The 23,145-nt window shown below is 41.2% G+C and overlaps 1 protein-coding gene across 1 annotated transcript in view; it reads right to left on the bottom strand.

The window, feature by feature from the left end:
• LOC147627672 (uncharacterized) overlaps positions 1-20,687 on the bottom strand; it is a 41,879-nt gene extending 21,192 nt beyond the window's left edge. Inside the window, exons 1-2 of the mRNA XM_086814258.1 lie at positions 20,449-20,687; positions 20,256-20,354 (exon numbers count right to left, since the gene is read on the bottom strand). Coding sequence (XP_086670384.1) covers positions 20,256-20,354; positions 20,449-20,614 — 265 coding nt within the window. The 5' untranslated portion in view covers positions 20,615-20,687. The remainder of the gene's footprint in view (positions 1-20,255; positions 20,355-20,448) is intronic.
• Positions 20,688-23,145: the final 2,458 nt, after the last annotated feature.

The raw sequence follows: 23,145 nt of genomic DNA, 5'->3' as shown, positions 1-23,145 counted from the left end.
GTCTTACACTAGAATGCTGCAAGGAGTATTTGGTATATGTGTGTTCTAAGGGAAGTTTGGTTGCAATAGCTGGGCGGGGAGTGTTCAAAGGACAGCTCACGCGGCAAAGCCTGCCGAGGACTTGACTAGCCTCGGTATGGTCAAAATGGTGCGCTTCCGGTACGATGGGCGAGGGCCAACAAAGCGGTCCCTGAGTGAAGTGCCAGGACACCTAAGGAGGATCCTGGGGGGTTCTGACCAGGCGATGCACAGACTCGGGGTGCCGAGGACACCCATGCGTATGTCGAGGAAGATATTGTATGAGGTAGCATGGAGGAACCACTGTGACACCAACCGTCTGGACAGAAATACTCAGTCTTGGAATGACCTAAAAACCTATTTAAGAAAGAGATTTTGTCCCCCTGGATTTTTGGAAGCCAAAATGAACGAATTCTTAGAGCTAAAGCAGGAGAGAAAAACCATCGAGGAATATCACCAGGCCTTTGCTCTTTTACTCAAATATTCACCACCGCTAGATGAAGAACAACTCATGGCCAAGTTCATTCGAGGAATGAACGAATCCTTGGACACACTGGTCAAAAATGCCAAGCCAGTGTCCATGGTTGAAGCAGTAAGAATGGCAAAGGATTTTGCCAAAGCCTTTGTAGTAAAGGTCCCGCCAAAGCCTGCACCCTCTAACTTTAAAAGATTCCAAGCCCAAGGAAGTACTTCAAACTTTCCACCCTCGAAGAGGCAGCAAGGCCCGAATCATAATCAGGATGCAGGAAGGTTCCGACGTGAAGGAAGTGAAGGAAGTGAAGGAAGTGAAGGAAGGTTCCGAAGTGAAGGAAGACCCTTCCCCCAGAATACTTTCTCAAGAGCCCCACCTCTTTCAAGAAATCAGAGGGATGAGCTTAGGAACTGAAAACCGATGTTTTGGATGCCAGGGTTTTGGTTACCAGTTAAAAGACAGCCCAACTCCTGCCATGTCAAGGGGACAGGGAAGTCAAGGACCCCGAGTTCAGAGACCAACTCCTTCATACCAATCTAATCAGGGTCCGTCTCACCCAAACCAGGGAAACCCCAAAAGGACTCCAGCTCAGCCATCCGCCTCTGTCCAGAGTAACCTCAGAACTCCTTCTCAGAACTGGGGCAACCAAAGAGAAAGAGTTCCACCTCAGACTGCAGCATCCAGAGCAGTCACAATTTCAGATGTAGTAGAAGAGGAAAGAGGACAATTTCAGATGTAGTAGAAGAGGAAAGAGGACAGATCTTTGCTGCAATTGAAAACCAAGGGCCTAATCGTCAGTTCTCAGTCATCCATACTCTAGCAGAGTATCAGGGCAAGCCTTTTAAGCTTTTGATTGATTCAAGCAGTTCTCATTCATTCATTTCCCTTGGACGCTTGCATAAGCTAGTCTTATAACAGAAATCAGGGAAACCTATGCAAGTTGAATTGGCTAGTGGGAAGACTCTTTTCACTCACTATGACAGATCTTATTCAGTTCAATCTAGATGGTAATGTAACTGACTGTCAGTTCAGTCTTACCTCTGGGAGTTTTTGACGGGATCGGCTCCACAAAAATCAAGCTGACATACACTGTCACAATGGAACCATTTCCTTCCATGACCTTCACGGGAACAAAGTTCAAGAAACTGGAGTTTCCAGATCCCCAGACCTTCTTCTAGGTTGCCGAAAGGACTTAGAAAGAAGCAGCAAATTTATGTTGTCAAAATGAACCCAGCAGACTCAAAGCTTAAGGCTAAAGAACCAGAATGGTTAAATGAATTTGATGATTTATTCCCAACAGAACTAACTAAAATGCCTCCAATTCAAGACGTAGATCATGTGATTGAATTGACCCCCGGAGCTCAGCCATAGCCTTGCGCACGTACAAAATGCCAGTTCCTGAAGCCATTGAACTCAAGGAACAGCTTAGACAGCTGTTAGAACAAGGGTTTGTAAGTTTCAGAAAAAGAAAGATGGAACGCTTAGACTTTGTGTGGACTACAGAGGTCTGAATCAGCTGACAGTTAAGAATAGGTATCCTAGCCCAAGAATTCATGAGCTTCTGGACAGGCTAAATGGAGCCGAGATCTTCACAAAGATAGATCTCAAATCCAAGTATTACTAGATCAGGATCAATGATCAAGATATACTGAAAATAGCCATCAATACTCCCAAAGGTTGAGAACCGCAGTATCTGGGGGTGAATCCAATATGGGTAACCAATGAACGTGTAGAGTGATGGGAGATTACATGAGTGCATCAAGATGAACTTGATTTTTTATTTCATTTTCTGAGTTTCAATGGACATGTGTATGTATCATGCACATTAAGTCCATCCCAAGGACCGAGTGGTTGGTTGGATTCACATTTTCCCGGTATATTGTAATGTAAATCAAGATATATGAAATCGGCTGCTAATTATAAAAAGTTTAAAATTGGACAAAAAATTGTAAAATGCTTTGTTGAGACCAGATCCCAAGTAGGACCTAGTCTCCCATGAGGGCGGTGTCTCACAAAAGAAGAGCGGTGGCCTCGTGTTCAGCATTAGAGTGCAGACGAATCGAAAAATAAGAATTTTAAAAGAAATTGAATACTGATATGACTCGTCAAGTCGTTGTCTCAATCTTAATAAAATTTAAGAAGAATTAGAAAAGAGCAGGTGGGCGGATGACTTTTGATTCCTCGAGGCTCGTATTCTATAAGGTCATGCTACATTTGAGTTTGGTGTCAATTGGAAAGACTATTTTGGGACAAATCTTTTAAATTAGAGACCTTGGATGTTGCTAAACCTATCAGTGTGGAAAGGCTAGATTTAGTGCATTGAAGTAAGGTCGGCATAAAGGTGGGCTGAGGTCCTTGAGAGATAGGAGCATTAGTTCCCCCTCGGTTCCCGATGGCAAGGTTTGGAGCTAGGACCTGCAAGAGTAGAAACTTCATAATCTGGGGTGAGGTCCTTGAGAGATAGAAGCATTAGTTCCCCAATGGCAAGGTCTGGGGATAGGACCTTTAAGAGTAGAAACTTCACAATTTGAGAAGATTATTGATATATGCCTCAATTACAAAGGGTAGTCTATGATAAGGTTTTTTCTTTCAATGGAGTGGTGGTATGGGTTAATATGACCTTTCTTGTATGGAGCTTTATATTTGCTATGTGTAGCTAATACATGGTGCATTGGGTGGCCTTGATTCAATCTTACCTAAGCATTACCTCTTATTGGGGCGCAATTCCATCAATAATAAAGAATCTACACTCCATCGGGTTTTATGCTAATATACACATTTCACTAAAAATATCCACCTCATTTCGTAAGACATGCTCAAATAATCATGGGTCAAAATGTTTAATGGCCTAGATATTTTTTAGCTATTAATGATGAGGATTAGCCTAAATTGCAAAGGGGGTAGTCTCTGATAAGGTTTTTTCTTTCAAAGGAGTGGTGGTAGGGGTTAATACTACCTTTCTTGTATGGAGTGGTGGTAGGGGTTAATACTACCTTTCTTGTATGGAGCTTTAAATTTTCTATGTGCAGCAAATACAAGGTGCATTGGGTGGCCTTGATCCAACCTTATCTAAGAATTACCTCTTATTGGGGTGTAAATACATCAAGCATAAAGAATCTACACTCCATGGGTTTATTGCTAATATATACATTTTGCTCAAAATATCCACCTCATTTCATATGACATGTTCAAATAATGATGGGTCACAATTAGTGTTTGGCCTAGATACTTTTTAGCATCCAAACTCATAAGGTTATGGTATGGGCTCACATAGAGATTTCTTTACCTCTATGTCATTTTTGATTGGGTAACCAAGCCATAGATCAATACTCAAGCGGTCTTGTCCCACTCATTTCTTGGAGGATGATGCTCATCATGTAAAGTAAAGCAATTGGGTTGTGGTTTGAATCTACAAACCCAATGCATATAATAGCAGTGGGAGTGGAAGAATCTATTAATACCAATTATGAATCTTCTAGATTACTAAGTGGCACAAAACTTGGTCATGTGTGCCCATATTCAAGGTATTCATTTTACAAGTATGACATATTTTCATTAGATTGTTGCTTCCACCTATAGCGTTAGTCTTGTTTGCAAACACCTCTCTACGCATGGTTTGAGTTTCCATGTGTGGAGGTTGACTTTCATAGTGTGGTCCATGGTTTGGATGTCCCAATTATGGACCAATCTTGCATCTCTCAGAATAGAATTAAAAGTTTCACACAAACTTTATAAGTCCATTACAATGAATTTCGGTTTAAAGGCTAAGGCAACAAAATTAATTTTCAAATTATGCACATTTCCTGGATATCTTACATCAATTGATTTAATAGTTTTTTCCAATGGTCATTTGACCCATCGAACCTACTAATGTGAGGATACTAGCTGCTCCAGTTGAAATTGCAAAAAAAAACACACGGGTAGCTCAATGTTTATCTCATCTCCCTCAAAATAATGCCCTAATTTATTACTGGATACTTTGGGGAATTTAGTGTATTTAGTGCTTTGTGGAATAATGGGACTTTTGGCTTGGGCTATTAATGTCTCTTAAAGTTCTTCAACTCTCCTCTACAGCTCTCATTCTATCTAGTCTTAAGATCTTGCCATAGGCTTGGACTATTTTACATAAATGAACCTATGGGAATTTTGATTTTAGTAGATGGGAATGAGAAGCCAATATATCTAGGCTAATGCTTGATCTTGCTAGGGGCTAGGGGTCACCAAACATCCAAAATTTGTATACTCGTTGTAACATACCCATTGTAAATAACAATGTACTTGCTTCAGAGTTGAAAAATATAACTTAGTTCGTCATTTTTAAGATAAAAAACTTCTATTTTTGGAAAATGAGCCATTTTTGCTTAGAAATTTGTAATTCTGAATCCAAATTTGGAATCTACGCATAATTTTACGCTTAAAATAGTTTTTTTGAACTAAAAACGGGTACCCGGAATGGGTTTAATTAAGCTTTTAAGCCTTTAATCTGCGAACTTCCGACCAAAAATAGTAACTATTCAGGCGTCTAATCAACGAACGGAACACGCCCCCATGGTCACGGGCAAGGTCGGACATTTTCGTCAAAAAAAAAATTTTGACCCCGCCGGCGTGGGCCCCACCACCACGGGCGTCGCCCGTGAAAAAAACCGACAATCTGCCAGGGACACCCAAGCATGTACACGACCTAGACGCACCCTCCAGCACACCCCTACACGTACCCCCTCCTCCCAGAACCCTCTATCCACAGGTGTCACGCTCTCTCTCTCTTGGGGACACCTCTACCCCCATATGTCACACTTTCTCCTCTCCTCCACCCCCAGGTGTCTCACGCCCACACTCTCTCCCGGACACCTACACCACCCAGGTGTCACCTTCCCGCACTCGGACGTCCACCCTCCAGCACCTATAAAAGGACCCTCCCAGCCCCCTTCTCCAGACAAGCCCCCAGCAAGCCCCTACGCGCAAGCCCTCTCTCAAGCTCTAGGACATGTCCTACACTCTTCTCCCCCCCGTGTGAATAGACTTAAAGTGTGCTTCTCCTCTAACCCTTGCCTTACTCTTCCCTAGGCCTCCCTAGACGTACACTCTTCTCAAGAGCTCTCCAAGTTAAGGACACCCTCTCAATCCCCCCCCATATGCGGCGACTTAAACTTAGGCTAAGAGGTCGTTCCTACCCATAAGCCCAACAAGCTTTTCCTACCCCAAAAACGGACTCCATTTTCGAATCCGTTTGAACCAGTAGAATTCTCTCTTTTCTCTCCACGCTCCCAACCTCTTATATTCACCTCGTTTTCTCTCTATCCTCTTAAAACTCTAGTGCTCCTATGGCGCCGAAACGCTGCCGAATTGAAGAACCACGCGCTGCCCAAGGAGGAAATGAAGCGAATCGTGTCCCTGCAATCGACTTCGCCCCTCTTGAAGCGAATAGGCACGAAAACGATAACCAGGTTGGTCATTTAACAAGTTTAAGTAAAATTCTCTCTTATGAAGCTTAATGCAAAGATTCGAAATAATAGGAAAGGAACCAAGGTTAAACCCCTAGTATAGATGGCCTAAAGTACCTTATGGTTACTCTTAAGTAAAGTACCTTATGGCCTAAAGTAACTTATGGCCTAAAGTACCTTATGGTTACTCTTAAGTAAAGTTATAGGAAAATAATCTTGCTTTTGAATCATTGTCTTTCCGAAACGATGGTTTTTGTTGATGTGTGAATTCATTAAATAAAGACTATGTCTCTTTTTATTGGATATACTGCTGGTTTATTGCAGGTACAGCTTCTCCCCCCCTTAGCTAACTCCGTGCTTGCCTGTGTAGCCGGGCGGAGGATATAGCGAGGTCGGGAGTCGGCCTAGGGCAATCCCCTCCTCTGCCACACTGGGAATGGGTTTTCACCACCAGGGTGATGTATATATGCTGCCTAGTTCTGTGGGTCCAGGCTAGTGCGGTGACTTAACCCCCACCTCATGAGGATACGTCCCCTCCGAAGAGCGAGAGGGTTTGGTACAAGCCTCAGTACCTGAGGGGGTGACAGGACGGCTTGGCCCTCATCGGCTGGCTGACGATGAGGGGAGACGGTCCGTGAGGTTTACCCAGCTAGTTGAGGCTGGAAGATCGAATTCTAGATCATCGGTGTGGTTGTGGTTGTGGTTGTGGTTGTGATTGGATTGTGGTTGTGGTTATGGTTATGGTTTGGACATGAAGTTTGGATTGGAATATCGACCCGGTTTCAGGATCTTTGTAAATATTTTTCACTGTAAGTATGGATTGTGGTTGTGGTTATGGTTATGGTTTGGACATGAAGTTTGGATTGGAATATCGACCCGGTTTCAGGGTCTTTGTAAATATTTTTCACTGTAAGTATGTTCGTTGATTTCAATGTTGTGCTAAGGAAGATTTTCTTTAAGGAATCAAGTGTAATTAATTAACAAAGGAATTTATTTTTAAGTGTTTTCACAGTGTGGTAGGACTTAATTAGAAAACAATTGAACGGGTGAGTGTGTGGAAAGTGGGAGAATGGATGCCCTGACGGTACCATTCTAAGGATGGGTGGACCCGATCAGTCGGGTAGCTTTCTACTAGTCGTAACTTATGATACTTAGGGAATAGTAGAGTCACGAACAAGACTTGTTTTAGGGGACCGAGCCAACGACCGTGCCTCATGAAATACGAGGGAAAAAGGCATTGGCTTCCTTGAACCAAGTGTGGGTCTTGTTCCATCTCCACGCACATTTCATGCTGGGGATTAGAATTTCCTTTAGGATGACTACGCTTCCCCTGCGAGATAGAGTTAGGTCCGTCCGTTTGCTCGTAACATCGTATTTCTACGAGATCGAGGTGTCGTCAATCGGAAAATAACACGAGACTTGACCGCCTATCAAAAGGATTTCCCTGCCCTACGGGTCGGGGGCCTTACACGTGGTATCAGAGCGGGTTTAGACTTGGGTGATTTCATATTGTATTCTCTTGTTGCTCTAGGAATTCTTGTTAAACTAATCTAGTTACGGCTGGACGTAGGAGGACGAGATGGATCCCTATTCTCGCTTCCTGGTATTCCAATGCATGTTCATGACTGCTTGTCGCTCTTCCGAATTTGAGTTCCGTGACACTATGATGCACATTGTAGACAAGCTAACCCTTCCTCTTTACACTCGCATCGAAAGGGGATGGAACAGAGCTGAGTATTGGCATCGTCGATCTACCTATTTCATCATTTGAGCTGAGCACGTCGGCAATCTCACCAACGACTTGAGGCGGATCCGATATGCCGAGATGTTGCGGATGGTTCTCCTGTTCTGGTTTATTGGCACTCCTCGTAACACCTATGTCACTATCGATGGAAATCGCATATTGCAGAATCGATGGGTTTATGATAGGGTGACTTAAGTTGTATCCCCTAATAGAGTAGCCGTTACCCGTCTTTCTAGACGAGGTTTACCTCCCCTACCAGAGACTTATCGAGTTCTTGAAACCATGGGAGAACCCCCCTACTTTTTCAATGCTACCACCGCAGATCTTTATTAGGTTCCCTAGAGGACTACCATGTAAATAAATAAGATTGGATTTAGTCCAATCCTTGTAAATGGCTTGGTTTACTTGTAAATATTAAAGCTTGGAATAAAAGGTTTTGATTTTCACACTCATTGTCTTATGTGTATTAAACCGCCTAAGTGACATGATTCTAAATTTACCTTCATATTGATAACCAGGATCGTCAACTTCTTGCTCCCAATGCATTATATACAGATACACAGGAGAAGAAGCTTCTCCTCAAACAAATGCAACCTCCCTCATTTAATGGGGCAGGTTCAAAGATTGAAAGGGATGCAGAAGTTTGGATAGAAGCCATGGACGATTACTTTTCGGCTGCTGGTACAGGAATTGCGAATCAATCCATGCTTGCCAGATTCCGTCTTACCGGGGACGCCAAACTTTGGTGGAAGCAATGGTGCCGAGATAAGGGCGTCACTGAAGATACCCAAACCTGGAGTGACATTAAGCAAGCTGTGAAGGGCCGTTATCTTCCCCCATCTCATGAATCTATTCAAAGAAGACAAGGACAAATTCATCCAAGTAGGGTCGGAAGATATCCTGCATCAGGCAGTTGAAGGTGGCGGGAGCATTGGTTAATCCGAATGGCATGACTGTAAATTCATAGTGGCCATAGCGGGTATTGAAAGCGGTTTTGGAGATATCTGATTCCTTGATCCTAATTTGATAGTAGCCAGACCTTAAATCCATCTTAGAGAAAACTTTGGATCCATAAAGTCTATCAAGAAGTTCGTCGATGCGAGGAATGGGGTATTTGTTTTTGACAGTGACCTTGTTTAGGCCTCGGTAGTCAATACAAAGACGAAGCGTGCCATCCTTCTTTCTCTGGAAAAGAACAGGCGCTCCCCATGGGGAATTACTAGGGCAAATGAATCCTTGCTCAATGAGCTGCCTAAGTTGTTCCTTGAGCTCTATGGCTTCAGGAAGAGACATTTTGTAAGGTCTCCTTGAAACTGATTCAGCACCAGGGATTAACTCAATCCCATGATCTACTTCTCGAGATGGGGGTAGTTTTGTAAGTTCCTCTAGAAAGATATCTGAAAACTCCTGGAGCCAAGAGGGTTCTAAATCTGGGTTGCATTCTTCTACCTTGTTGAGTTTGACAAGGAAGATCTGTTGGCCCTTGTGCACTCCCTTAAGAAGGCGATTAGCTTTGACCAAATGAAATTTGGGTTTACCTGTTTTTCCCTGGGCTGATACTACCTGCCCTTGACTATTCTTAAAGGTGATGCTTCCTTCAGCACAGTGAATGTCAGCATTGTTTGCAATTAACCAGTCCATACCAAGGATTCCATCATAAATCCTTAATGGTAAGCTTCTGAAATACCCATGGGTTGATTCACCACCCAATTCAAATTCAAGATCTCCCACACAATGTCGGGATACTTCTTCTTTTCCACTAGCTAACTCAACAATCATTGCTTGGGCTGGTTTTTGATCTAACTGTAACTTACACAAGCATTTTGGAGAAAGAAATGAATGCGTACTACCACAATCAATTAAGAGCTAGAAAGATCTACCTTGATAAGTAGCTGGAGTTTGGATAACAGAAAACTGCTGATTAGGTCCTTGATGTTCTACAGCTGCATGAATGGTGGCTTGCTCTTCTTATTCCATCTCTAAAGTTGGTTCACCAATCATAGAGCAGACATGGGCAGTCACTCCACGACCTCTACCACGTCCACCACCACCTCGTCCAGCCTGGCGGTTATTAGGAATCCCACGACCTTGAACTACCCGGCCGCTTGTGGAGCAGCAGTGACACTAGGATTGAGAGAGGGTCTTGCAAGTTTGGGGCATTCATTCCGGAAGTGCCAACTTCATTGCAATAAAAGCACCTTTGGTCCCCATAGGATTCTGAAGTGGAATTAGCATAACTGTGGGGGATAAAATTATTGGGGTACTGACCAATAGTGTTGTGGCGGAAATTCGATTGATAATTCCTCTGAAGGCGCCCCCTTGGGTTAGACTCAGGATAGACTCTCTTCTTTGCTTGACCACTCTTTACTTCTTTAGCCAGAGGTTTGGCTCGGGTAAGAGCATCTTGTAAGGTAGTTGGCCTCATTGCTTCAAGGCGAGAATCCAAAGGTTCATTCAGCCCTTGGCAAAATCGGGCCACTTGTTGAGTGATCGACATAGGTGGGGCATATTTGCCAAGTGTGACAAATTTTGAGTAGTATTCCTCCAACATCTTGGTCTATTCTCAGTCAAAAGAGGAACATGAGGAGCATGTATGCAAAGTATTGCAAATACTACGCGAACATAAGCTCTATGCCAAAAAAATCAAATGTACCTTCTTCACTTCCCAAATTGAATATCTAGGGTTCATTGTCTCCTCAAAGGGCATCTCAGTAGACCCTGCCAAAGTCGAGGATATATTGGAATGGCCACCCCCTAGGACAATCAAAGAAATCCGTGGGCTTCTAGGCATCATAGGATGGTATAGGATCTTCATCAAGGATTATGCCAAGATAGCCGCACCCTTAACTGATCTCCTCAAGAAGGAATGTAAGATAGTATGGTTACCAATCCACCAAATCAGTTTTAGCCAACTTAAGACTATCCTCACCTCAGCACCAGTTCTGAAGCTCCCTGACTTCACCAAAGAGTTTGAGGTTGTCACTGATGCTAGTGGCCTTGCACTTGGTGTCTTAATTCAAGAAGGAAGGCCTGTGGCTTACACTTCTCGTAAGCTTAAATCCTATGAAGTCAATTATGCCACCCATGATTTGGAACTCCTTGCAGTTGTTCATTGTTTCAAGTTATGGAGACACTATCTCCTAGGCCGTAAGTTTCTGCTTGTAACCGACCACCAGAGTTTAAAGTGGATCTTCACCAATCTCGACATGAGGCAAAGGAGGTGGATTGAGATTCTACAAGAGTTTGATTTTGATATCAAATTTCATCCTGGAAAGGATAATGTTGTAGCAGATGCCCTCAGTCGCAAATCCTTCCTAAGTGCAATTTCTATACCAAATAACCCCATCCTAGAGAAGGTAAAGTAGGTTTCACCTCATGACCCTGATTACCAAAAGCTAATAAGCCTAGTTCACAAGGAGGCACCCACAGAAAAGGAAAATGTATTGATCAAGGGATACACCCTCGATGATGAATGCCTCTACTTCATGCATAGGTTATGTATTCCCAAAGATCTTACAGTGAAGAAGATGATCTTGTATGAAGCTCATGATAGCCCCGTAGTAGCAGGACACCCAGGTTATGCAAAAACCTTGAATGCCTTAAGGAGAAGTTACTTTTGGCCTGGAATGAAGAGAGATATCCTTCAATACATCAGACAATGCCTTTCATGTCAAAGGATTAAAGCTGAAAGAATCAAAATGCCCGGGAAACTCCAACCTCTGGACATTCCTCAGAAGAAGTGGGAATGTATCAGTATGGATTTTGTCACAAGTCTCCCCACAACACAAGGAGGGTATGATTCTATTTTAGTAGTTGTGGATATGCTTACCAAAGTGACCCATATTATCCCAGTAAAGAAGACATTTAAATCTTCTGATATTGCCCGCCTTTTCATCAAGGAAATCTTTAGGCTTCATGGATTGCCAAAAAGTATAGTCAGTGACCGGACTCTAACTTCACTTCAAAGTTCTGGACATCATTATTCCAGGCTATTGGAACACAACTTTGTTTCAGTACAGCTTACCATCTAGAAACAGATGGTCAAACTGAGAGAGTTAATCAGGTTATAGAAGACATCCTGAGAGCCTATTGTGGGCGTGAACCAAAGAAGTGGATTCAGTATCTCCCTCTAGTGGAATTCTCTTACAATACATCCTATCACCAAAGCATAGGGATGTCACCATTCAAAGCTCTTTATGGTCAAGAATGTTTGTCTCCCTTAAATTTCTCTGACCCCACACTAAAGGTTGAAGCCTCCAGGATAATGCTTGAAGAAATGGAAGAACAAACCAAAGCTATTCGTAAGGATATTAAAGCCGCCGCCCAGGATCGACAGAAGCATTATGCTGATACCAAAAGATCTGAAAGAATTTTCCAGCAAGGAGACAAAGTTTTTCTTCGAGTGCGGCCAAAGAGAAGTTCTTTATCTCTTGGAAAATTTAGGAGGCTGAGTCCAAGGTATTGTGGGCCTTATGAAGTCATCAAATGTTTGGGAAAACATGCCTACAAACTTCGCCTCCCAACCCACCTCAAAATCCATGATGTATTCCATGTAAGCTTACTAAAGCCATATGTGCCTCATCCTGATCATGTTCTTGATGATGAAAAAATTGTAATGTCAACTCAGGGAGTCCTTGAAATGAGACCTAATAGAATCATCGACTCTTTCTAGGGAAAGAGTGCTTCGTAATAGAATCTTTAGGGAACATTTAGTGGAATGGAAAGATTACCCTGAGGAGAATGCCACTTGGGAGGAAGAGTCAACCCTCCAAAAGAATTACCCAGAGTTTGTGCCGAGATGAGGACATCTCGAGTTCTTTTTAGTAGGGAAGGATGTAACATACCCATTGTAAATAACAATGTACTTGCTTCAGAGTTGAAAAATATAACTTAGTTTGTCATTTTTACGATAAAAAACTTCTATTTTTGGAAAATGAGCCATTTTTGCTTAGAAATTTGTAATTCTGAATCCAAATTTGGAATCTACGCATAATTTTACGCTTAAAATAGTTTTTTCTGAACTAAAAACGGGTACCCGGAATGGGTTTAATTAAGCTTTTAAGCCTTTAATCTGCGAACTTCCGACCAAATATAGTAACTATTCAGGCGTCTAATCAACGAACGGAACACGCCCCCATGGTCACGGGGCAAGGCCGGACATTTCCGTCAAAAAAAAAATTGACCCCTCGGGACAACGCCGGGCGGCCGGCGTGGGCCCCACCACGGGCGCCGCCCGTGAAAAAAACCGACAATCCGCCTGGGACACCCAAGCATGTACACGACCTAGACGCACCCTCCAGCACACCCCTACACGTACCCCTCCTCCCAGAACCCTCTATCCATAGGTGTCGCGCTCTCTCTCTCTTGGGGACACCTCTACCCCCATGTGTCACACTTTCTCTCTCCTCGAGACACCTCCACCCCCAGGTGTCTCACGCCCACACTCTCTCCTGGACACCTACACCACCCAGGTGTCACCTTCCCGCACCCGAACGTCCACCCTCCAGCACCTATAAAAGGACCCTCCCAGCCCCCTTCTCCAGACAAGCCCCCAGCAAGCCCCTACGCGCAAGCCCTCTCTCAAGCTCTAGGACATGTCCTACACTCTTCTCCCCCCCGTGTGAATAGACTTAAAGTGTGCTTCTCCTCTAACCCTTGCCTTACTCTTCCCTAGGCCTCCCTAGACGTACACTCTTCTCAAGAGCTCTCCAAGTTAAGGACACCCTCTCAATCCCCCCCCATATGCGGCGACTTAAACTTTGGCTAAGAGGTCGTTCTTACCCATAAGCCCAACAAGCTTTTCCTACCCCAAACGGACTCCGTTTTCAAATCCGTTTGAACCAGTAGAGTTCTCTCTTTTCTCTCCACGCTCCCAACCTCTTATATTCACCTCGTTTTCTCTCTATCCTCTTAAAACTCTAGTGCTCCTATGGCACCGAAACGTCGCCGAATTGAAGAACCACGCACTGCCCAAGGAGGGAATGAAGCGAATCGCGTCTCTGTAATTGACTTCGCCCCTCTTGAAGCGAATAGGCACGAAAACGATAACCAGGTTGGTCATTTAACAAGTTTAAGTAAAATTCTCTCTTATGAAGCTTAATGCAAAGATTCGAAATAATAGGAAAGGAACCAAGGTTAAACCCCTAGTATAGATGGCCTAAAGTACCTTATGGTTACTCTTAAGTAAAGTTATAGGAAAATAATCTTGCTTTTGAATCATTGTCTTCCGAAACGATGGTTTTTGTTAATGTGTGAATTCATTAAATAAAGGCTATGTCTCTTTTTATTGGATATACTGTTGGTTTATTGCTAACATGCAGGTACAGCTTCTCCCCCCCTTAGCTAACTCCGTGCTTGCCTGTGTAGCCGGGCGGAGGATATAGCGAGGCCGGGAGTCGGCCCAGGGCAATCCCCTCCTATGCCACTGGGAATTGGTTTTCACCACCAGGGTGATGTATCATTAGGAACTCAATGGAGTCTTTTTGGGCCCTTTAATTTGCCATGAGGTTATGGAAACGTTTAACTTTTTGACAAATAGGAGCCCGCCATGTAAGCAAAAACCAATGGTTTGTAAGAGAGGTGTAAGAGTGGTCAAAGGGTGCACTTTTTCCCCCAAAAAGGGGAGGGGGCAATTTTACAATTTCCGGACCTCCATAACTTCTACATACAAGCTCCGATTTGAGCGGAGATTACAGATCCGTGTTCTACGCATCAAGAGCTTTCCATAGCTATGTTACATGATATGGTTTTATCCGCTAGATTTTAAATTCCATTTTCCCCCCAAAATTCAAATTCGAATAAAGTAGCCGTTTTGAAGCTTCAAATTAGAAAACATTTCTTCTTAAGAGAAAAGGTTTGACTCCCTTAAACTGCCAAATAAAAGGGCCCAAGAAGACTCCATTGAGTTCCTAATGATATGCTGCCTAGTTCTGTGGGTCCAGGCTAGTGCGGTGACTTAACCCCCACCTCATGAGGAGACGTCCCCTCCGAAGAGCGAGAGACTTTGGTACAAGCGTCAGGACCTGAGGGGGTGACAGGACGGCTTGGCCCTCATCGGCTGGCTGACGATGAGGGGAGACGGTCCGTGAGGTTTACCCAGCTGGTTGAGGCTGGAAGATCAAATTCTAGATCATCGGTGTGGTTGTGGTTGTGGTTGTGGTTGTGATTGGATTGTGGTTGTGGTTATGGTTATGGTTTGGACATGAAGTTTGGATTGGAATATCGACTCGGTTTCAGGGTCTTTGTAAATATTTTTCACTGTAAGTATGTTCGTTGATTTTAATGTTGTGCTAAGGAAGATTTTCTTTAAGGAATCAAGTATAATTAATTAACAAAGGAATTTGTTTTTAAGTGTTTTCACAGTGTGGTAGGACTTAATTAGAAAACAATTGAACGGGTGAGTGTGTGGAAAGTGGGAGAATGGATGCCCTGACGGTACCATTCTAAGGATGGGTGGACCCGATCAGTCGGGTAGCTTTCTACTAGTCGTAACTTACGATACTTAGGGAATAGTAGAGTCACAAACAAGACTTGTTCTAGGGGACCGAGCCAGCGGCCGTGCCTCATGAAATACGGGGGAAAAAGGCGTTGGCTTCCTTGAACCAAGTGTGGGTCTTGTTCCATCTCCACGCACATTTGGTACTGGGGATTAGAATTTCCTTTAGGATGACTACGCTTCCCCTACGAGATAGAGTTAGGTCCGTCCGTTTGCTCGTAACCTCGTATTTCTACGAGATCGAGGTGTCGTCAATCGAAAAATAACACGAGACTTGACCGCCTATCAAAAGGATTCCCCCGCCCTACGGGTCGGCAGGGGCCTTACACTCGTGGACTCATCCTCAAAAGTTTCCTTTCGTTCTTTGAATAGCTTCTAATATTTTTAGGTCCAAGGTTGGTTGGTTCAATAGGCATTGTGGTTGGTTCAATAGGCATTGTGGTTAGAGGAATTATTTGGTCGGTGTTATTTCTCTATTGAAAATTTCCTTAGCCTTAATCGACTAATTTTGTGGCCTCTTCAAGGTGACATATTCCTTCTTCTCACTTAATCATAGGGAAAATTTCTCACCTAGGTCTTGATATGTTGAAGGAGACTCCTTTTATGCTCCACTCACAATGATAGGCTCACCACAAAATGAATCTTGAGTTTTTTTGCTAGAGGTTTTAGATAAGCTAATCATGGTTATCTCAATCTTAAATCCATTATAGATTTTTACCCTCTTCTTACAACTTCCTATGTGTGAAGACTATGGCTTTTGTTTACTACCTATCGGAGGTTTTTTTCTTTTTCTTTCCCCTTTTCCTCTTTGAAGTTTGAAGGTTCCACAATATTTTTGGTTTTTTCTGGTCAACTTTGTTTACCTTTTGCATCACTAAGGGACAAAGCTTCCATATCTTGTTTGGTCTTAGTCTCTTTTAAGGCCAAAGTGGACGAGTAGGTTTGTAGCCCTTTTACTCTTGATATAGAACCTTTTGTAGCTTGCTTGTCTTTAGCCACTTTTTAGGTCATGGCATATTCTTTCACCTATTGTGAGTTTGATTTTTTTTTCTACTTCCTTGATAACCCCCTGAAGTTTATAAAGGAAGAGGTATAAAATATTGAAATGAAATTCTACGTAGAAAACAGGGAGAAAAGAAACAAATCACGTCGTATATTCCAAAAACCAAATTAGTTTCCATAAGTCAGACTTGCCTCAACCTAAATCTTTGGAATTGGACCCAAAAAACTACTTTTAGCTTTGTTATCAAGTTTGTTTTGATTTCACCTACAAATACTAGTCTCTATACATGTGTTTGGATCCATACCAATCACACAAGGGTGGTAAATAATTAATAGCTAAAGTTATGCTAGTGCATGTGTAGGCATTCAACACCTCTATATAGGTCATGTTTGTGAGAATACTATGATGATAGTGATCTTTCCACATTACTTATAGCTCTCTCCTACTATGGGGTAGAGTTTTCAAGTCTAGTTCCATGTATCTTGAGGATTTTTGAGTGTTTATCCCTTAACACTAGTTCTGTAATTGGACACTAAAGTGTCCCGAGGACACTTTAGTGTCCTGTTTCTCACCAAAACTTTGGAATTTTTTGGGGAACCTAGAAACAACATTTCTACACCTTGTTTCAACCATAGGTCAGTTAAAAGTCAAAAAAAGGGAGATTTTTCATGATGTCAAAACACAAGCTATATTAGAAATTTGACCAAAAACTCTAACTTGAAATTTGAAGCTGTTTTGTCAAAAATCCCATAAAATGCCTATAAAAGACAAATTTAGGAATTTTGGGAATTATTCGAGTCCCATTTCTTATAGGATTGGTTGGAAACTCGGTATTTTTGTGTAGTTTGAGCTAACATCTATTTGTTGGTGCACTCTTTGTGCCAATAGATTATATCTTGACACAACTATTTGGCGTATTTGTTTGTAGTTGTATAGATACATACGTGACACTAAACTTAATTGAGATTATACAACACCTTTCATATGAAGAAGATAATGCTAAATACTATCTCCACTTTGAGACATTGAAGTAAAAACATGGGGTTTATTTAATTTGCCAAAAGAATTCTAAATATCATTATAAAAAGGAACCTTAGAAATGAGAGATCTCTAAAGGGTGTGGTGTTAGAAACAACAAAACAAAAAGTAAATCTCAATGACAGTAACAATATGCTAAGTTTACAATTGATCCACAGATAAAAACCCATCTTAGACACTATATCAAGATTATAAATCATGATATATATGCTCAAATTTGAGGGACATTGAAGTAAAAACATGGGATGATAATGCCAAAGAACACTTGTTACATTCAATGAGATTGTTACATTCAAGTTTACAATTTATCCGAAGACAAAAACCCTTCATCAAGATAATAATTGAGTACAAATTGTATCTCAAACATAGCATTTTCTCATGTATTGATCCAATACATACAAAGTTTCTCTATCATAAGCTGCTTCATTTACTAAAGTGTTGCAAGTATACTCCCGTTTGTTCTTTGCATAAATCCAACCAAGTAACCATGCGCTGATTGTTGTCTCCAAAAAACTTTGAAGCTCCTCTATATTTTGATTCCACATCTTTGGAAAAATCAAGTAGATTCCGGGCATATTCCACATTACATTGTAGAGGGTATCATCAAAAATTAGTGTGTTATTTCCATCCAGGTCATGAAAAATTCTCCATGCTACATCTAAGTTTTTGTGGTATACAAATCGATATCCAATAAGAAGATCCATCTTTTGACATGCTGCATGCTCTGCTACGACCTTAAACTTTTGATGGTGCCGAGGAAAGCACAACTCAAGAATGCGTCGAGTCCTTTGTAGTCTATTAGTACTCCAGATCCATACCTCAAAGCATTGCATACAAAAATCAAGGAAAGTGAATGCATCTTTGCGAATCAAATGCCAAACACTTGTATTCTCTTCCATAAGATGCATATGTTTGGCCCAGTCTAGACATACATCACCATGTTGCATCTCAATGGTCTTAAGTAAAACACCATGATTGAGTTCAAGTATCAATACTCTTCTTTGTTTCCTTATTGTATCTGGGGGTGGTGGAACTCTTTTGCCTCTAGGTACATAAGTCACCAATGATTGGTGCCACCTCAATAGTAAGTTTTCTGTACACTTGAAATCAAAGCTATATGCTTCAACATATCCTGTTGAAAACAAAATGTTTGGTTAATGTACATTCAGAATTTTGAATAAATATATTATGTGCCAACAACATAAATTCATCCATGATATGGATGGTCTTAAACCTTCATAGACAAATGCTCCAATACCTCATTAGTTCAACCAAAAAAATAAAAGAGCGAGTATATTGTCAATGCTAAATTTCATCAAATTTATTGAATATGATGTATAAAGATTTTCACTATTGAGATAATTGAGTCTATCCAAATTAAATTATTATGATATTCATAGCCTTACACCTTGACAAGGCAATATATTCAATAAAAAACAAACACATCTTTATTGCAATCGAATTGCAAATATTGACAAAAGAGATAATAAAATGACAGTAAGTTTGAAGGCATTTGATTTCTTGATACAATAGTGTAAAGATTTGGCTCGTACAATCCAAAAATTAAACCCATCTAAGCACATTGTTTTGGCCAAAACATAGTCTATCTTATGGGCTTTTAGATACAAAATGGCTCCAAACATTCTGCACCCAACAAGTCTTGATATTTGTGCAGATCCCATACTTCAAACTGCACGTTTAGACCTCAGAAATGGTTTCCTTCGACCTGCAGCAACAACTAGTTTGGGTTAGGTTGGAATCTGATTATACTGTCACTCAATGTTTAATGAAACCAGACATTATCCTACCCATAAGCTCAAGTAAGCCTTTTGTAGCCTTGATATGTATGCTTTTGCTGCAACTCCACTTATGAGATGACCACGATCATATCCCAAGCGAGTAGCATAAGGAATAGCGTGTTGATCACTCAAAATCCTTTTTTTGTAACACACTTTTAACAAGCTTAGCTGGTCTTTGGATAGTAATGGTACTCCAGCTTTGGATGCCAACATTGCTAGATCCTTGCTTATAGATTCTACTTCTCTTTTTCCCCCTCTTGATTGGACATACTTTAGCTTATCACCATATAATGGTAAGTGTGAAGATGCAGAAGATGAGTTTTCCACTTCTTCTCGCCAAAATAGGGAGGTGAATTGGAGCCATTCTTCCAGTACATCTTGAAAATCGATAAATAAATTATAGCCATGTGTGATAGAAGATTGATCTAGCCGATTAAGCAAAATAATAGACCTAATGTCATTTGTATTATTTAGATTTAAAAGGTAGGGTAGAAGGTCATTGCACAGTACGTAGTCATGCTCTCCTTGAAAACTTTCAGGGAAGAGACAGTTGTCTTTTGGATTAACACATCCCTTGAAAGGGCTATCATCAATAAGCAATGTATTCTTCTTATTGCAAATATCTTGGAACTGATTCCAAACCTTGAGTAAAGGTTTAAACATAGCCTCAACAGTAGGCTTATCTAGCCTATACACTTTTTGAAGATTATGGATATAATATTCTTCTTGTCCCCACACCATAAAGAAATGATATTTCTTATGTGCATACTATTCAAGAGTGTTTACATAGGCACAAACATTCTTGTGTAGCATGGTGGACCAAATACTGGCAAATCTCATCCAAAAATTCAAAACACCCGGGGCGAATAACAACTGTGGTGCGACCAATATCAATTCGAATACAATTTGTTTGTGGATGCCTCTTCTCTTCCTTGTTGAGTAAAACTCCATTAAGATCAAGTATAAGTGCATGTTTCTTTATGGTGATTGCACGAGGAATATTTTTTGCATACAATACAGGAGAATGATAACACTTTAATGTGTTTACATACTTAACAATATTAAAACAAGTGATCCTATACTATCAATGAGAGCTAATTACAACAAAACATCCACAAGTTTACTTTCATTTCATGCTCCCATATTCATCTATGATGATGGCTGCTAGACTTGATTGCATTTTCCTATTGATTGGTGAAGATTGAAATACTAATCTATCTCCATCTCTCTCAAAAGAATATAAACTTCCTAGAGGCCTACTCTTTTGTGTATCGGAACGTAGCTCCTCAACACGTTGCTCTATTTCTTGCGTACTTAACTTGTGATTGTTAGAAGTAGCTATACCTGCAAAAACAACTCTCGCTGAGAAACATACTTTTTAACACACAAAATTGCTGAATAAATCATCTTAAATAACATCCTATTGAAAAAGATATACCTTTAGTTTTCTTGGCACCCTCTGCCACCACAGAGTCCTTGATTTCAACTATTCTCTCTTTATTCGTAGCATATGTAGCCTCATCAATTTCTTCAACACCCTCTGCCACAGAGTCCTTGATTTCAACTATTTTCCCTTTATTTGTAGCATATGTAGCCTCATCCATTTGTTCAACAATCTCTTCTTGTCTCTCCTTGGTTGCAGAAGTCTCTTGAAGCTCTTCATTAACTTTATCTTTATTCTCACTAACCTCAACATTAACTTGCAAATTAGGAATGTCCTTAGTCTCTTTAGTCCTATCACTTGAAGGCCTTGAAGATGTTTGCAAAGCTGAATCATCGATGTGATCTACCGCCACCATGTTGTCTTCATTATTTCTAGCATTTAAATCATGAGAGTTGATCTCTCTAGTAGGGCTTTCATGTGATGATGTTCTAGTTGAGCAATGTTATCTTCGTCTTTCCCTTCTTTGTATATATCTGTAAGATTAAAATAAAATGCTATTACTTTTAGGATTTAAATAATACACCAAGGCTAATACAATACTAGTCATTTTTATATCTACACATATACTTTGTATCCAAACTTAGATTACTAAACTTCGACTGATGTACCATAATGAATTAGGAGCCATAACATAAGAGTCAAACTTGAGTTTGAGCCTCACTTACAAGGGCAACGTAAAGATCGCTCAACTTGAGATTGTGCCTTGTGTTGGAAGACATCCCCAAGGTTGGACATAAGTTTGACATAAGTTTGAGCCTCACCGCTACACTACGATATGGAGTAAGTGTAATTTCTTAATAGTAAGTGTGCGTCATCATTTGTATTAGACTCAAACTTAATTTTGAGCCTCACTGCTACACTAGGATATGGAGTAATTTCTTAATAGTAAGTGTGCATCATCATTTGTACTAGACGTTGGCATGAAATAAAGGATAAATAGAATAGAAATATTCACTTTAATAGAAAAATGTTAAAAGTGAATCCAAAAAAGCCAATGTATTAATCAAAAGACAAATAATTATTTCAACAAATCCACACTTTGAACAAAACCTATGCTAATATTAGTTGTTGATAAGCTCCTTTCAATGATCACCATTCGTTGTACATTTATAATAAGCACTATCAATGCACTTTTCTACCTTTCTTTGGTTGAGAGCTTGATGGGCTATGAGCATGGAAAGCCTTGTTGACATCTGTATCCCCAATCTTCTCAACGGCCATAGCAACCCCAACATTTGTAGCTTCCATGGCTTTTGCAGAATCCAATATATCATCACCATTCCCACCTTCATCATCATTTTCATGCCTTCCAATATCTTCAAAATTGTCTTCGGCATCCTCATTGAATAGAGCATCATTCCCTTGGTCCTCTTCATTCCTTTGCCCTGCATCTTCAAAGTCTATAGCATCCCAACTTCTTTATCATCATCTGTGTCATTTTTGTTGTCAATATCATCACCTTCCTCTTTGTCCTCTGTACTTGGTGGGTCATCAATGTGAAGATTTTGAAGGTTCTCTTTTTCTGCATCATCTTGTGTTTGCTTTTTTGTGCCGCCACTTGCACCACACCACTCTTGCAAGGATGGGTGACCATCTAAAAGAGCAGAGCACTTTTATTCTAATGCCATCGCTTCCAAATCATCTTTGCATAAAGCAATACATCGTCTCTTCTTTGATAAAAAACAGAAGCAGGAGGGAACACACACAAGAGAAGCAAACCCTAATCCATAACCATCAATCATAAAGAAGGAGAGAAGCCATAGTCACCATCTCTCTCACACACACAAAAGAGAACACAACATAGTGTTATGTCCACACTACAAAGTAAACTTAATGTAATGTCCACACCACACATGACCAGCTAGACGCGGTCATAAACACACCACACGATATCTATCTACCATACTGTCAATCTGTCAGTCACTCTGTCAGCACCCATGTGCTATCCTCCAGCTGTATACGAGCTTGACATTTCAACACTCCCCCTCAAGCTCGACATGTCCATCTCTAGGACTCCCAATCTAGTACGGAAATACTCGAACTTATCCTTACCAAGTGCTTTGGTAAAGATATCTGCAACCTGCTCATCTGTCTGCACATATGTCAAATCAACATGCCCATCTAGCACCTTCTCTCTGATGAAATGATAGTGGACCTTAATATGTTTGGTCCTGGCATGATAAACTGGGTTGCTAGCAAGCTGAATACTACTCATGTTGTCACAATGAATGACAACTCTCATATCACTCTGTAACCTGACATCATCTAGCAACTTCTTCAACCACATAGCCTCACATGCAGCTATGGCTGCTCCACGATACTCTGCCTCTGTGGTAGATAAAGCAACTGTAGGTTGCTTTTTACTGCTCCAACTCACAGCTCCACTACCAAGGCTGAAAACATAGCCACTGGTAGACCTCCTGTCATATGCACTACCGGCCCAATCTGCATCTGTATATCCATAGACATGCATGTCTTTACCTGCCTCATAGAAAAGACCATAATGCACGGTAGTTTTGACATATCTCAGAATCCGTCTCACAGCATCCAAGTGAGGTTTACGAGGACTCTGCATAAACTGACTCACCAAACCAACTGCATAACTGAGATCTGGCCTCGTAATGGTCATGTAGATAAGGCTACCAACCATTTTCCTGTACATGGTGATATCATCAAGCTCATCACCCAAAT

This window comes from Cibotium barometz, chromosome 20 (genome assembly GCF_041138505.1).
Source record: "Cibotium barometz isolate CiBa-2024 chromosome 20, ASM4113850v1, whole genome shotgun sequence".
Taxonomy (NCBI): Eukaryota; Viridiplantae; Streptophyta; class Polypodiopsida; order Cyatheales; family Cibotiaceae; genus Cibotium; species Cibotium barometz.
The sequence above is the reverse complement of the archived record's forward strand: the minus strand, read 5'-3'. Positions and strand labels throughout refer to the sequence as shown.